The 14623-nt window shown below is 39.2% G+C and overlaps 1 protein-coding gene across 1 annotated transcript; it reads right to left on the reverse strand.

Annotated features, from left to right (window-relative positions):
- Nucleotides 1–2723: 2723 nt before the first annotated feature.
- Nucleotides 2724–14623, reverse strand: cercam (cerebral endothelial cell adhesion molecule). The gene is made up of 12 exons (XM_008424002.2): nucleotides 14090–14623; nucleotides 12432–12542; nucleotides 9866–9983; nucleotides 9581–9715; nucleotides 9267–9471; nucleotides 8571–8690; nucleotides 8354–8430; nucleotides 7985–8091; nucleotides 7573–7705; nucleotides 6767–6894; nucleotides 6074–6277; nucleotides 2724–4282 (listed from the first exon to the last, which is right to left on the reverse strand). The coding sequence occupies exons 1-12, from the start codon at nucleotides 14290–14292 to the stop codon at nucleotides 4048–4050; spliced, it is 1776 nt and encodes a 591-aa protein (XP_008422224.1). The 5' UTR covers nucleotides 14293–14623; the 3' UTR covers nucleotides 2724–4047.

A 14623-nucleotide genomic window follows, 5' to 3' on the forward strand; every position in this document is an offset into this window, starting at 1 on the left:
ACTGGCACCCTACAGGCTGCATGCGAACTGCAATCTTTAACAGACGCAAACCAACATAGACTTTAACATTATTGATTCATTTTATCGATTCAAATTTATGCAAGTCTGTGGTTATTTGTCACCTTGGAAATACTCATTTTATTACCTATAGAAACATGAAAATATAGTACGTGGAAATATATTTTTAAAAAAGCAATCAATAATAATAAAGATCTCAGGAGCTGGCAGGGGAATTTGTAAAGCCTTGTCACTTCTTAAAACCCTAATGGTTTTGCTATTGCTTTAATGGACGTTAATTTCCAGCTGTTAGGTTTCCACGTTTTGTGTGATACACTAAGTGCATTAATTTAAAACGGAATGAAAAGGTTTGGTTTTGGTATTAAACCCCTTTTACCTCTGATACCCCAGAAAATCTGCTGCTATCATTTGCCCTCAGAAGTTTGTTCACTTATAAGAGTACACACATCTGTAATTTAATATCAGTATTAATGCAGATGTTCTTTGAGGCCTCAGAGGTTTGTCAGATGACATCAGAGAACAAACAGAAAGACCAAGGAACGCAGCAGACAGATCAGGCATAGGTTTGTGGTGAAGTTTTTAGCAGGTTTATTTTGTGAACCAACATTCAAAGATGTGAACATCTTACAGAGCACTTTTCAGTCTATCATCAAATTAGAGAGCGGTACATCTCTGAAAACCTAGATGTCCTCTTAAACTTTAGGTAAAGGCCACATAGACTGTACAAATATTTAAAACACAAAATGTCTTCTTGCTTTCCATCCTGTTTAATTTCTATATATGTGTTTTAGTTAGATGTGGGGTGAGCAGCTGTTTGTCAAATTCCTTCAGGCACAAAGACTTAATGAAGCAGAAGTAGACTACAGTAAACCCCATTACACATACAGACACAGTTATGATCTTAGTTACTACTATACATTCACTCTACAATCCCTGTTTTGAAATGGAAAACCTCTGTAGATACACATTTCTGTATTACTTCACTCATTTTCTGTCCATTTCTGACATTAAAGTACAAACATTCCCTGTTAGTGTTTAAACCCAAATGATTAAGTGAGAACAAATACGGGTTTTCCTTCTGAGTTTGTGGTCTTAATCCCAGAAATCCAATCTCCTTGATTCAAACTAAGAAGAACTCAAGGTTAATTTGTAAAACTATGTTTCCATTTCAGGTAAAACAGATGAAGCAGTGTGTGTGTGTGTGCGTGTGTGTGTGTGTGTGTGTGTGTGTGTGTGTGTGTGTGTGTGTGTGTGTGTGTGTATGCTGGGGCTGAAACAACTACACTGATGCGTTTTTCTATCAAGCACTTAAAACAAATTCTACATGTTTCTACATGCATGTGAACATATGAAAATAAGTAAATACGTTAGGAAGACAAGAAATGCCGGTTACTTTAGCATGTCCACATTGTGAAACCTTATTCCCTGTTGCTGCGGTCTGCCTGGTTTGGCCTCCTGAGTCCACGCCCCCTATCCAGCAGCCAATACGTTGCTGAGTTTAGATTCCCTCCTATGACGGGAGGTTCTGTCTAGTTTGTGCAGCTTTGAACAGGACAGAAGCTGAGTGTAGAAGCTACTGCTGCCTGTAACCTTATTCTCTCTATAGATGTGTGAGATCTGCTTTAAATCCAAACCTAAGAAAGGAAGGAAGCTCCAGCAATCTTTGAGTTCCTCATGACTAATATATATGTTTCTTTTTAAACACAAGTCACATCTCGATAAGTTTGTGTACCATGGCCATGTAAACAAGTCCAGGACTAAAGTTTGTACACTGTGTGAACCACGCTTCAGTTTGGCTTCTTTCTTTCTGATTTGAAATAAATTGAGTCACAAGAACCAGAGAGCTTAACGTGTGTAGAGATCTGATCAGATCATGTGCTTAGTAAGACTCTATTAACTCTTTAGGACTATCACCCTAATTTAAATGTAAGAAAATAGAGGGGTTTTTTTTCTTTTTAAGTAAAATAGATTAGTTGATTTTCATGTTAACATGATGACACTTCAAAAATCAGCAATTTAAATATATGTTTTACTTAAAACTGCTAGAAATGGCCAAGTCAGTCACCTGACTTCCACCTAAGCAAACATCCATGGCAACAACTAAATATCTCCATACAAAGGACTCACAATCTTTGGTGTTTGAAAACGGCTTGTGAAGAAGAACGAGTCAAAATTCCAGCTGAGCAATGCATGTCACTGCATGGTTTCTCCACACAGGAGACATTCTGAAGCTTTCACTACCAAAAAAGGCTTTTTCACAATGTTTTTAATACACTTCTGTACTTGTGTCCAAGACGAATTCGCTTTGTTTTCTTTGTATGTCTGGATAACTTGAATTGTTGCTGTTGTCTGTTGTGAATTTTATTTTAGTGGACCCCTTGAAATTATTTAAAGTGAGACATACCTATTAACACTTGTTTTACCACAGTGCATGTACACACAAGTAGTTCTGGAAACTGAAGACATTTCTAGTAGTTTGGTAATCAACTGGAGCAGCAAAGTTTTTAACCTCGTAAAATCATCACTATAACCTCAGCAGACATTATTTTAAACTTTATGACCTCTTTTCAAAATCATACATTTCTTTAAAAAAAAAAGCCTCAGACAGACTGTAGTCGCAATAATTCAAGAACAAACCAAGTTACAAAGTTACAAACCCGGTACTTCCTCATGAACTCCAGCCACCGCTACGACAATCTGATACTTGAGAAATGACGCCCTCTTGTGGTAAATCCGAGCCTGTACAGCATGGGAAGCCGAATGAAAACTTCATCAACTACATTATTGTTGAAGTCTTCTTTTATTATTATTTTTATTTGATTGGTTTGTCACTTTAAAATGACAAATGTTCCATACACCCCACATTAAAACAGGAAAAAAACAGCCAGAAGAATAAGTCTTGATTCATCAGTAAGACACATCATTGATGACTCAATAAATTAAAACAGATGCATTAGCAGAAATAATTGAAACAGAAAATAGGTCACTACACATGTTTATTAAAATAAATGTAGGAGTTTAGTCAAACCTCATTTATGTAATTCAAATGGCTCATAACTGTTAATGTAAATGTTTTATGTAGTTCCCTAAACCCATATCAAGGCCTTTTAACGTAAAAAATAAACACTTCTAACCTCAGCAGATATCTGTGTTTCCTGTCAATTAAAAAAAAAAATTACATTTAGAAAATCTTGAGTGCCTTAAATTATTCTGATGTTTTATTTAATATGAAATAATAACCGCTATACCTCCAGATCACGTTAAAATTGAACAATTTTTAAGAATAAAATATTTTCCTTTTTTATGTAAATATTAAAAAAATATGGTACCCCATGATTTGTTTAGTTTAATTTGCCAATTCATCTCTGTAAATAACAAAACAACAGGGAGCTAAATCTATCCAATACTTTACCTTTTTCAGAAATACTTACTAAAAACTCTCTGTAGCTTTCAGTATGTGTGAGTATAAGCACAATATCTGATGAATACAGTCTTGAATCACTCATGAGAGTTCTTGAACCATCACATGTCGAAGCTTTGACTCTGTTACCACAGTGGAAACGTTTACCAGGTAGAGCTTAAGTGCAGTTCTGTCTGTCAACAGTTCCACTGGAATTAAAAAAAATACCTATAAAAAAGGAAATGGCATCCTCTGACTTTTGGACAGACTTGTGGACAAGAACTCTGAGATATATAGTCACCACAGGTACACATCAAACACACAATTTCTTTCACACCCACCAAAGAAGAAGTAACAATAAAAAACATTAGAAACTCTGAATTGACTGAGGAAATTTGTTGTGCAAGTTTCTGCATAACATTTAAAGCATGCTGCTACAGAGTGAGTCAATAAATAACCCCAAAGATCCTCCACGGAGTACCACACACCCTCTACAACAATAAAAATGGAAAAAGTCCAGCTCTTGGGGGGACAATGAGCATGTCTGCCTCATCAAACCGACTGAAATGAAGTCTGACATCATGTTGTCCCCTAAGCGTCCGTCTTTCTGACCTCCCACCGTCCCGGTACTAAAGTTCGTCCCTGTAGGAGGCCGACAGCATCTCAGGCGGTGGCGCAGCCCCCTTCAGTGTTTTATGGGAGCCCCTCCAATCAGTCCTTACCGAGTCATCGTCCCACAGCGTGGAGGTCTCTGTGTCACTCACCCACTCACGATCGCCGGCGTAGTGACATGGCTGTACCAGAAGGGGGCGTGTGCTGAAGGCTTGCAGGTTTCTGTTGGGGAAATGGGACTTGTAGTCCTCACTGTAAACAGAAAAGGAAGTATAGACATTTAAACAGTTTTGTGTGTGTGTGTGTGTGTGTGTGTGATTTCAGCCGTTTATTTATTTTTCTTTTCACCACAAATATTTTCTCTCGTATTACTCAAAAATAAAAAAAAAGAGATGCTGTAATTCACTCTGATTTTAAAAGTCGTTTAGTTTTACACTGAGCATGAAGGTCGGACAGAAGGACCAAACGTGGGGTGCAGACGCTGTGTAATCTTAGCGGGGCAGTCAAGCATATCAAATGAGCCTCTCAGAGGTTAGAGACGGGGAACAGAGAAAGTGGGCTGGCTGCATGCCAGCTTTCCACACAGTATGGAGTCCATGCATGCTTCCCAGCTCCCATCTGGTTTACACATTCTGCAGCATGAAACATGTTATTTCTGCAGTCTGATGATAAAGGGGTTTTTTTTTTCAGTGAAGGTGTGAGTTTTGCAATGCTAGCAATAAGAAAAGCTAACATGCTAATGTAAAAATAAGATCGAGATTGGGCTGCAGCCTACAAACATGACCATCACTAAAAAAAATGTCCACTAAGTCTAAAGCTAAACATTACTGCAATTATTTTTAAACTAAAGCCCACTGACGGATAGCCACAGTCTTTAGTCCGGCTCTTTAATCTGGGAGGCCCACACCAAACAAAGCTAAATATGAAACTCAGGCATGTAAATTAAAGAATGTGTTGGGCAATTATGGGACCCGTTTTTAGATTTTTAAGACTTGGGCATACACTGGAATGTATTGAAGGCGACGAATGTGTGCACATTTCCTGTTTTGTTTTTACATTTTACCACATTCCAACCACAAACATCAATTCATTTTATCTGGATTTTATGTGATAAACCATCCATCCATCCATTTTCTTTCACCCTTGTCCCTTTGTGGGGTCGGGAGGGTTGCTGGTGCCCATCTCCAGCTAACGTTCCGGGCGAGAGGCGGGGTACATCCTGGACAGGTCGCCAGTCTGTCACAGGGCAACACAGAGACACACAGAGCACACAACCATGCACACACACACTCACACTCACACCTAGGGGCAATTTGGAGAGGCCAATTAACCTGACAGTCATGTTTTTGGACTGTGGGAGGAAACCGGAGTACCTGGAGAAAACCCACGCATGCACAGGGAGAACATGCAAACTCCATGCAGAAAGACCGGGGCTGGGAATCGAACCCAGAACCTTTGTGCTGCAAGGCAACAGCTCTACCAACTGCGCCACTGTGCAGCCCTGTGATAAACCAACAATTGTAAAACATTTTTATGAAATGAGGGGAAATTCATACTTGGAGTCATTTCTTCTGTAAATAAAAGTCTAAAAAGTGTGGCCTTCTTTCCTCTGATACTGCTAAATCAAATCTAGTGCCTTTGGAAAATTAGTTTATAAATTTTCAGTGTGTAATTTAAACTTAGTTCATATATTGATGCTCTGTAAAGGTTTCAGGTTTGTTGGAGAACATTAGTGAATAAACAACAGGAAGTCCCCGGAACACCACAGATAGGTAGGTCACTGGTAAAGTTATGAAGATAGATGTTAGGTTATAAACAAATCACACAAAATCAACACCACACCTTTTATCTGTAAAACAACCATGCAGAATTTCCCCTTCACATGCCAATTATGTGCTCCTTTGTGTTGGTCTGTCACATGAAATCCCAATCAAGCCATGTTGAAATGCTATGAGTAATTTTTCAAGTTTCTGTAGAAATGCTGTATTAAAAGTAGTTTCTCCTAAGAGCACATCTAGAAATAAAACAATGCTAAATACTTACTTGGGATGTTTGTCATACATGATGGGGAGGAATTCATCCACAGGGAGCATCTTAGAGAGCGGCTCAGCATTGAGCAGTTTCTGGGCTCCCTGCTGAGAGATGGCGTAGGACAGAGTCCAGTACGAATAGTCGGCCACCACCAGGTTCCGAACGTTCTCCACCGCCACCTCCTTCCCAGGATTCACTTGCTTCCTGCCTAGATATCTGTGGAAAAGGAAAGGGAACGAATTTAGAAAGACTAAAAATAAAATGTCAAAATGTGTTTTCTAAAAAGGCATTTGATTTAGTTTCTTCTGTTCCTTTTCATTTTTTTTTTCTTGCATATGTTTTACACATGTCTAACCAACACAATATGCACAAAAGAGTTAGTAATGGTTCCTCCTCCCGCTAACAGATGCTTACAGAGTGCTTTGATTCCATGTCTGACGTTTTGTCCGACACACTCGGTATGATTTAAATTGAAACAAGCTGGTTTTGGGTTGCATGAGACAAAGAAATCGAGCAGCAGTAAGACGCACAAGAAGGAATTTACACGAAGAACATTCAGCTGACTTTGAATGGTCAGATAGCTATCTATGAAGTTTGTTTTATCCCATTTTCCCACTGTCTACCACATGTAGACAGCTGAATTTGTTGTGTTACATTAACTCCTCCCATCCCCTACCAAACCAAGGGAGGAAAAAAACCTCTCACATTAAGTCCCAGTCCAGCTCCACCTGCTCCACCTCTTCCATTAGCCTGAGCACTCGTCGCTTGAAGTTTGCCTGGAAGCGAACGTCATCCTCAAAGATCAAGGCTTTATCCATTTCCATGTCCACAACCTAGAGAAAAAGAAAAAAAAAATAGATATCATTATGAAAATATCTGTAAATAGGTAAAAATTTCCACAAATAATTTGGAGTCGTGCCACTTAAAAATCCACGGATATTGAACCATGAATAGGTAGAGATCTAATGCAACGTCAAAAAGAAAGGTAAAGTGATTTGCATCTCAAAATAACAAACCACTACTTAAAGCTCAATCGTCTAGGCGAAACATTAATTTAATCAAACTACATTTTTGCTTGCTTTTTCCATTAATTTTTATTGATGTAAAAATGTAGTTGACACACCAAAAATTGAAAAAAATTACAGCTTTGGAAGCTGAAATACCTCAGTGCAATGCTACCTGACATACTATTGACTGGCACTTGCAAAGAAGCCAATTGTGGAGCACCATTCATCTTCCTCGGAGATAATTGACAGAATCCCCAAGAGCACAAAGGAAGACTGCCCACACAGATTTCCCTGTGTGTATTGATGCATATTAATGTATATTTGTTGCGTGAACTATTAAAACAGGCAGTTTTAGGTGTTTTGAAGGGCTCTCAAGTATCTGCAAATTTCAAATATTCGTGGGCCGCCATGATCCCCAACTCGTGGGTTCCCCTGTAAACTCTCTAGCGGCCCTCCAGGTTGGGAATGACCACACCAGATCTTCGTGTGGCTCAGTTCTCTCACCTCCTTCCAGATGTAATAGTGGCTGAGGAAGCAGCCCACCTCTCCTTTGGTTAGTGTGCGTCCAGAGAACGGGTCATAGTAACCCGGCAGCAAGTCGACACCCAAGAACTTAATGTCGCTGCTGTTCAGTGCACTGCAGGTACAAACAGTGAGAAACAAATATATATTTGCTTTAAAACAAACAAACAAACAAACAAACAAAATATCCATATTTATCAAACTTTGTCACATTTTCGATTAATGCAGCACCAAAATCCGCAACTGGATGGTTTTACTACCAATCATTCAAACGCTGACATTTTCTAATTCTTACTTTTTGCCTTTGGGATATTTTTTTTTTTACTTGATGATAAAGACACTTAAGGAACTGCACTGATGAATATCTGCCTGGAGACTTTGAGTGTGTGCTTACTTTCCATCTATAGCGTCTACCACTTTGACGTCAACCTCCAGCTCGTTCAGGGAGTACAGCATCCTGTCTCTGCGGTCAGGCCGGCGTCGCAGGTTAATCAGATATATCTGCAGACAGACCAAAGCTTCTGCACGCGCTGCGGAATAACTAAAAGCTTTCAAACTTTGTGCATCTAAAGACATCTTCTCAGGAACTGCAAGATTAAATTAGGTTAGAATTCACTTTCCTTCAAGCTCTTATCGTTGCATCATTGTTTTATTATTCTTTTCTTTTGGCAGTAAAAGCTACAAATAAATTAGGTTTACAAATATTTTTCTCTGAACAGAAAAAAAAAAACTAAAAAAAACTCTCAAACCATAAAAATCTCACCTCATCAAACCCGACCAGGTCTCTCTGCTTCGGGAACATGTGAACGTATCGAGAAGGATACATGGCGGGCCCATCAACTTCCAAACAGAGACCAGATTTGAGTTTGAAGAGGAAATGCAAGAGAAACAGCAGGAATCGTGCAAATGTGTCTGATAAGACAAAGGTTTCGGTGATGTAAAGGACTTGTCAGGTAACAGTCTGACGCTCGGTTTCTTACTCAGTGACTCCAGCTGGACGTGGACAAAGTTGAGACGGTCGTCCTCCAGCGTGAAATGAGGTTTGCCGGGAACATTTAGGTAGCCATAGCGCTCCCTGTTGCACACGTACATCTGGACCTCTACACAAGCAAAAATGAACACTCAGAAAGTTTCTTTTTTATTATTGGCTTATAATCTTTCATCTTCTGTGGAAGAGTATTTACACTATATGTGGGGAAGTGTTTAGCAATTTCAGCTTGTTTGAAAAGAACTGGCTTTTTTCCCTAAGCTCTGATTTCCTCCTGAGGTGTTTGTTGGGGAATTTGTTTCAACCACAGCATAGAAGTGCAGAAATGTTGCTGCATTTTATAGAAATAGCCCAGAATAACAGCAGAGTCTTCATTCGATTATTTCATCTTTTGTCATGGAAACATCGGATCCCCATATAAGCGTGAAATATTCGTTTTGCCGCTTCATTTCTTTGGCTGCTTCCTTTTCTTTGGAACATTTAAAGCATAAACAGCAGCATCTTCTGGAAAGTTTACCTCATGGGGAAACATCTCTAACTAAATTTGTCTTTTGAAACTTGGTGGCAAAAAAGCTGCAATTCTTTAACCGAACTTCTAAACATCTCGAGCAGCCTCTGCTTTCACCACTTACAGAATACCTTTATAAGAAGCCAGGACAAACATTTCGTCTGTACTGAGGTGACAAACCTGCAGCTCGACAGGAAAAGGCAAAAACGATGATGTCGTCATAGGGCCATGAGTAGTCTTCATGAGGAGGGTAGAAAGCCAGTTTCTTCATGCCTTCCTTCCTCAGATCCAGCAGCAAGGTGCTGTGGACCATCGGCACGGGGTAGCAGCCGTGTCTGTGGCGGTAACGTGTCGGAAAATATTCCGCTGTTCGTCGATAATAACCCTAAAAGAAACAACACTACACTGAAATTGAGCATCAAACATGACTGTCTTCAGGTTATGCATCCACTGTGAGAGAGATGTCTTAATTTGTTTTCTCAGCGTTTCCTCACCTGCGGTGTGATGCCGCACCAAAAGTTGGAGTACGCTCCCGGGGAGTCTAACATGGGAGCGATGACTGACTTGTTCTCTGCGATCATCAGGTTGAGGGTTTCTGGGTTGGTGAGGATGTTGTCCGTGTCAGCATACTGACCAATAGGAACCACGGAAAACAAAGAAGACAGCGGCAAATTAAATGAACTCTAAATGCGTTAAGAATCAGCCGCGAAGAAACATAAACGCAGCAAAGCGAATCAAGAGATGTCAATATTGTAAACGGATATGATTAAATAAAATACCAATATGTAGTCAGCCCAGCGTTTTCTGGCAAAGTTGAGAGCTGCTTGCTTCAGTTTCATCACATACTCATATCTGCTGTTGGGCCAGTGCTTTGGACCAAACTCCCCTGCATATGACCTAGAAAAAAGACAGATGTCATCCCTGGACAGATTTCTGTTTTGGAATTTTATGGAACTGTTAGCATAGCGATCCACAAGCTGGAAACAATTACATTTTATAGCAAAAATTGGTTCCTCCTTCTTAAAACAAAATAAGAAAATAAATAAATAAATGTGGGTCTCAGAAGACAATGTGCTCTCGGAGAGCCTTTCCGGTCTATAACTGAGTTAAACTGAGTGATCTTGATAGCTACATGCATTTCCAATACAAATCCAATCTTACAAGAAGTAAAATGAAACATTGACCTTTAACAACTCACTTTTTATTACAATTTCTAAATTGGAAAAAAAGGAAGTAAAACTGAAGGTCACGTTTTCCTCATATTCAGAGTTCTGCTAAGAATCTTACATGGAGTCAAAAAGGGTCTGAATAGCATGAGAAATTGAGTCTCATATGATAGTTTTTGTGAAAAAAATGCTATTGTTTTTAAGAATTAGGTGCATAGATTGTATTTCATTGAGAATTTTCTCTACACAGGGTACAAATTATATCTGGCTATATATCTATTAGACAGTTTCAGTTTGAGCAGAAGTTTTTTTTTTTTTTTTCTAAACCATTAACAATCTCCTAGCATCATTCAGGGTGGATATTTGACCACTGAAGCAGAAATGTTGTCATTTGTTTAAGATCAGATTGCTTTCAGTCACTTCCAGGCTCTTAAGCATATTCCATAAACTTTCAAAAAACATTTCATTCAGGCTCATTCCAAAGTTTAATTTGAACCTTTCTCCCAAAACCACTTGTGGAGTGTTTTGAAGATCCTCATCCGGTTGGAACTTCCAAGTGTGTCTGACGTTTTAACCATCAGACCCAAATTGTCACCTTGAGATGAAGGAAAATTGGTCAGGATGTTCAGGAACAACCCAACTCTTGAGGTAATTATGAACTGGAAGATGCTGGAATACCAGTGTCACCATCCAAAGTGAAACAAAGTTTATAACCATAACTACGGGTGCTGACTATGAAAGAAGCCTCCAAGCACAAATTCCACTTGAAGGTGTCCACACAAGCCATGTGTCTTCTGGAGAAAAGGTTGATGATAACATGAGCCAAAATTGACTTCTTGGTCACAATGAGAAGTAGTATGTTTATGGGAGTCAATGTGAGGCTTTCGAACCTAAGAACTTTTTAGGAAAGCTCAGGCACTGGTGGCGCTGGTGCGCCTCAATGATAACGTAGGCTGACAAAGAACTCTGATACAAATATTGCAGCAATTATCCATGTTTCACTCACTTCATGATGCAAGAAACACATAGTAACAGATTTGGTATGGCCTTATTTCTGATTGATTTGGCTAGTAATTATCTCACCCCTGGATGGCAAATTAATCCTTAAATATTAGAAAATGAACATGTTAGCAGAAGTGACATACCCAGTCCTCACCCAGCTGAACACTGTGAATCCTAAGCGACTGAGCTCAACACACAGACGTTTCATTATTTACATGCTGTTCCGCAAAATCCCCTTCACTTCTTCGTGAACGCACATTTGTTTTTCCTTATCCAAGAATGGATGCCAAGACAATAAAAACAACTAAAATTTTGTTTAGAAAGATCTTTTGCACCTGTTAGATGAACAACGCAAATGAATCTTAAAAAAATTAAAATTAAAATTAAAAATTACCATGACATCCATACTCAGGATGAGTGTATGTAAACTTCTGAACTGCAAGCTGGCATGTGAATGGAATTTTAAGAGGGTGAAAACCGCATGAGGAACTTTGCCTTATGTTTTGTGTTGAGAATGAAAAAAAATCATTGATTTTTTATCCCTGAGTAAGTCATCCTCCAGACCAGTTTTACGACCGGATCGTTTCAGCAGGGTTTAGTCAGAACGAGTAACTGAACGCAAATCTAGTCGTCACTCATTTCCATAGTTTGCCTCCAAATAATCAGACTTTCTAGATATTTCTTGAAGGTGATTCTGAACAGATGTTATTATGTGTTTCAGAGGATATTTGTGTCAAGAACTGGGCTGAAAATGATTAGAAAAAGCAGATAGATCAAAGAATTTTTTATTTTTTTTAAAAGATCTTTAGCAAGCTTGAGTGAAACATTCCTAGAGCCGAAACAAAACAAAAAAACAGAAGAACATTTGGTTTCTTGGAAGCTAAATTACTGCATTAAAACTTGCTGCTCCTTATTATAGAGTTATCTGCACAACAGCGGAGTAGAAACATGCAAAAAGAAATTCTGTTTTTTCTTTATTTCAGATTACAGTGCTAACATATAATTCAATCTCAGTGAGAGTGAAAACTTAAGAGGCAGTTTTGAGATGCAAACAACATCTGGTCAGAAATGCTCTCTCCTGTTCTTTTATATACTCACACTAAAACTGTCATCTGTGGCTGTCGTGGACCAACGCAGCCCTGCAGGAAGTTTAACATAACGATAAATGTGGACTTACGTCGGCTGGTCCATTGGTCTCCACTCGACGTAATGGTAAAATCTCTGCATGACAGTGAGCCACTCTCTCAGAATGGCTGTGGTGTTGTCCGAGTTGTGATCTGTCGCGGCCCTGAGAGGAGCAGGGAGAAATCAGAACGGGATGTGGACAGGGCTTTAAGAATGTATGAAGATCGGATCCGCAGTCACATCTGTTATAAGCTATAAAAATAATTTACTCCACTCCACCACCTCTGGGCGGAGGAGCGGGTCGGAACCATTAATATCGAGGCTCTTTTTTTTCAGCAGTGTCCCTTAATGAGGGAAATGAATTTATAGCAAAAACCCGCCATTATAAATGATTCGCCTAATTGATTTAATTTGGAGAGCTTCTCTGCTGCGATATAACATTTGTGTGACACTTTCCCATAAATTTGAATTTCTCACGCTTTGTTTTCATTGCCAGAAAAATTATTCTCCTGTCTGGTTGTTTTATTTATGAACAGTTTTTACCTTGCTTTCAAAATGTTAGCTTCAAAATATTTGTGAAATTTCAAAGTGCAGGGCTAATATCCTTGGCATGTCAGTGTTTTATTTGAAGGCTGTCTACATTATGCAAAATATGAACATGAAAACTAAAACTAAACATGGCATGTCCATGAAAGTCAAGATAAATATAAAAATGTTAGCTATATAAATATTATAACTGTCATTATCAATATTTCATATAATTTTAGCAGGAGCAGGAAAGAAAACTGTTTCTTCTTTGAATAAAAACAAATGAAATAATGTTTTACATTTGTATACTGTATGCTTCTGTCCTTAACTATCCAATTGTTGCGGAGACCGTGTGTTTTTATTGTTGTTGTCTTGCTGGAAGGTGAAAGTTTTAAGTCCTTTGCAGCCTCTTAAAAAGTGTTCTCCCAGGATTGTGACTTTAGCATAATCTCATCAAATCTGATAAGCTTCCGTGTTCTTACTGAAGAAAAACCTTGACACAGCATGATGCTGACACCTATTTTATTGCGAAAAATGTGTATTCAAGGTTATATGCAATGTTAAGTTTCCCACCGCACTTTTGCATGTGATCTTTCTTCTCGTTCTACCCTAGAAGCTCATGGAGTGCTTGGTGGAGTTTGTTTATTTAAGAGTGTCAGAGTAAAGTGGGTTGAGTACAAATGCATGCAACACTTTCTAAATGTTTTTTTTTCTTGCTGTAAGACATTTTGAAAAACATGCTTTCTAGTTCTTCCATTTCAGAATCATGCACTACTTTGTGTTGGTCTGTACATAAAGTCCTAATAAAATCTATTAGCATCTGTTGGTGTAACGTGACAAAACTTCTGCAAACACTTTACTTATTAGTTTTACAGAAATTCAACTTTCTGCCAGTAAACCACACCCAAGTTTAGTTACTGATAGTGGGTTTAGATTTTTTTTTTAAGAACAGCAACTGAGTCATGGCCAATTATTATTTTAGCCTGCAAATCAGAGCAGAGCATTTGAAACTGTGTCCAAATAGCAGGAACTAAATCCAGCCCTGCGCTGGGAGAAAGGCTCAGAGGGGGAACAGGACTGGCTCCTTTCCTCGGCTCATCTAAATGGTTTTGACCTTTTGAAGGCGTATAAGAAGCTGATCCCTGACTAAAGAGTCGGGGGCAGAACATGCAGGACACCCACCACACAGAGATGCGGTCTTTGGGGTAGTTGAGTCTCTCCAGAGCTCCGAGGTAGTAGGGCAGGGAATGCGCTGCGTTCCTGGCTATGATCGCGATCACCACGGTGGGAGGCTGCATCCCGGACTCCTCCGGGAACTTTTCTTCAATAAAGTAACACTCCGCCCGGGAAGTCAGGGCCGCTAAGACTAAAACATGAAGTAACATGGTGGAATGGGGTGAAGAGGAAAGTGCCGCTCCGCTTCTGGGGCAGCACGTAGGCGCTTGTACGCGTCAGCAGTCCAAGAAAAAGAGGGCTTTCCCAAATGATCAACCACCTACTTCTTCCCATTGCTGGGTGAAGTCATGCAAGCTCAGACTGGGAGAGGACTCGCAACTTCCGCTGTAAGGAAAAATCTAGCAATGCAGTAAAGGCATCACGATTTGGCCAGGACTCATTTCTTACTCCCAAAAAAACAACGTCGTATACAACAACGTCAAATATACAGATATTAAGAGATTTGCTCTCAATTTTCTGTAATTTAACTATTTCGAATTT

This window comes from Poecilia reticulata, linkage group LG12, assembly GCF_000633615.1.
Source record: "Poecilia reticulata strain Guanapo linkage group LG12, Guppy_female_1.0+MT, whole genome shotgun sequence".
Lineage (NCBI taxonomy): Eukaryota > Metazoa > Chordata > Actinopteri > Cyprinodontiformes > Poeciliidae > Poecilia > Poecilia reticulata.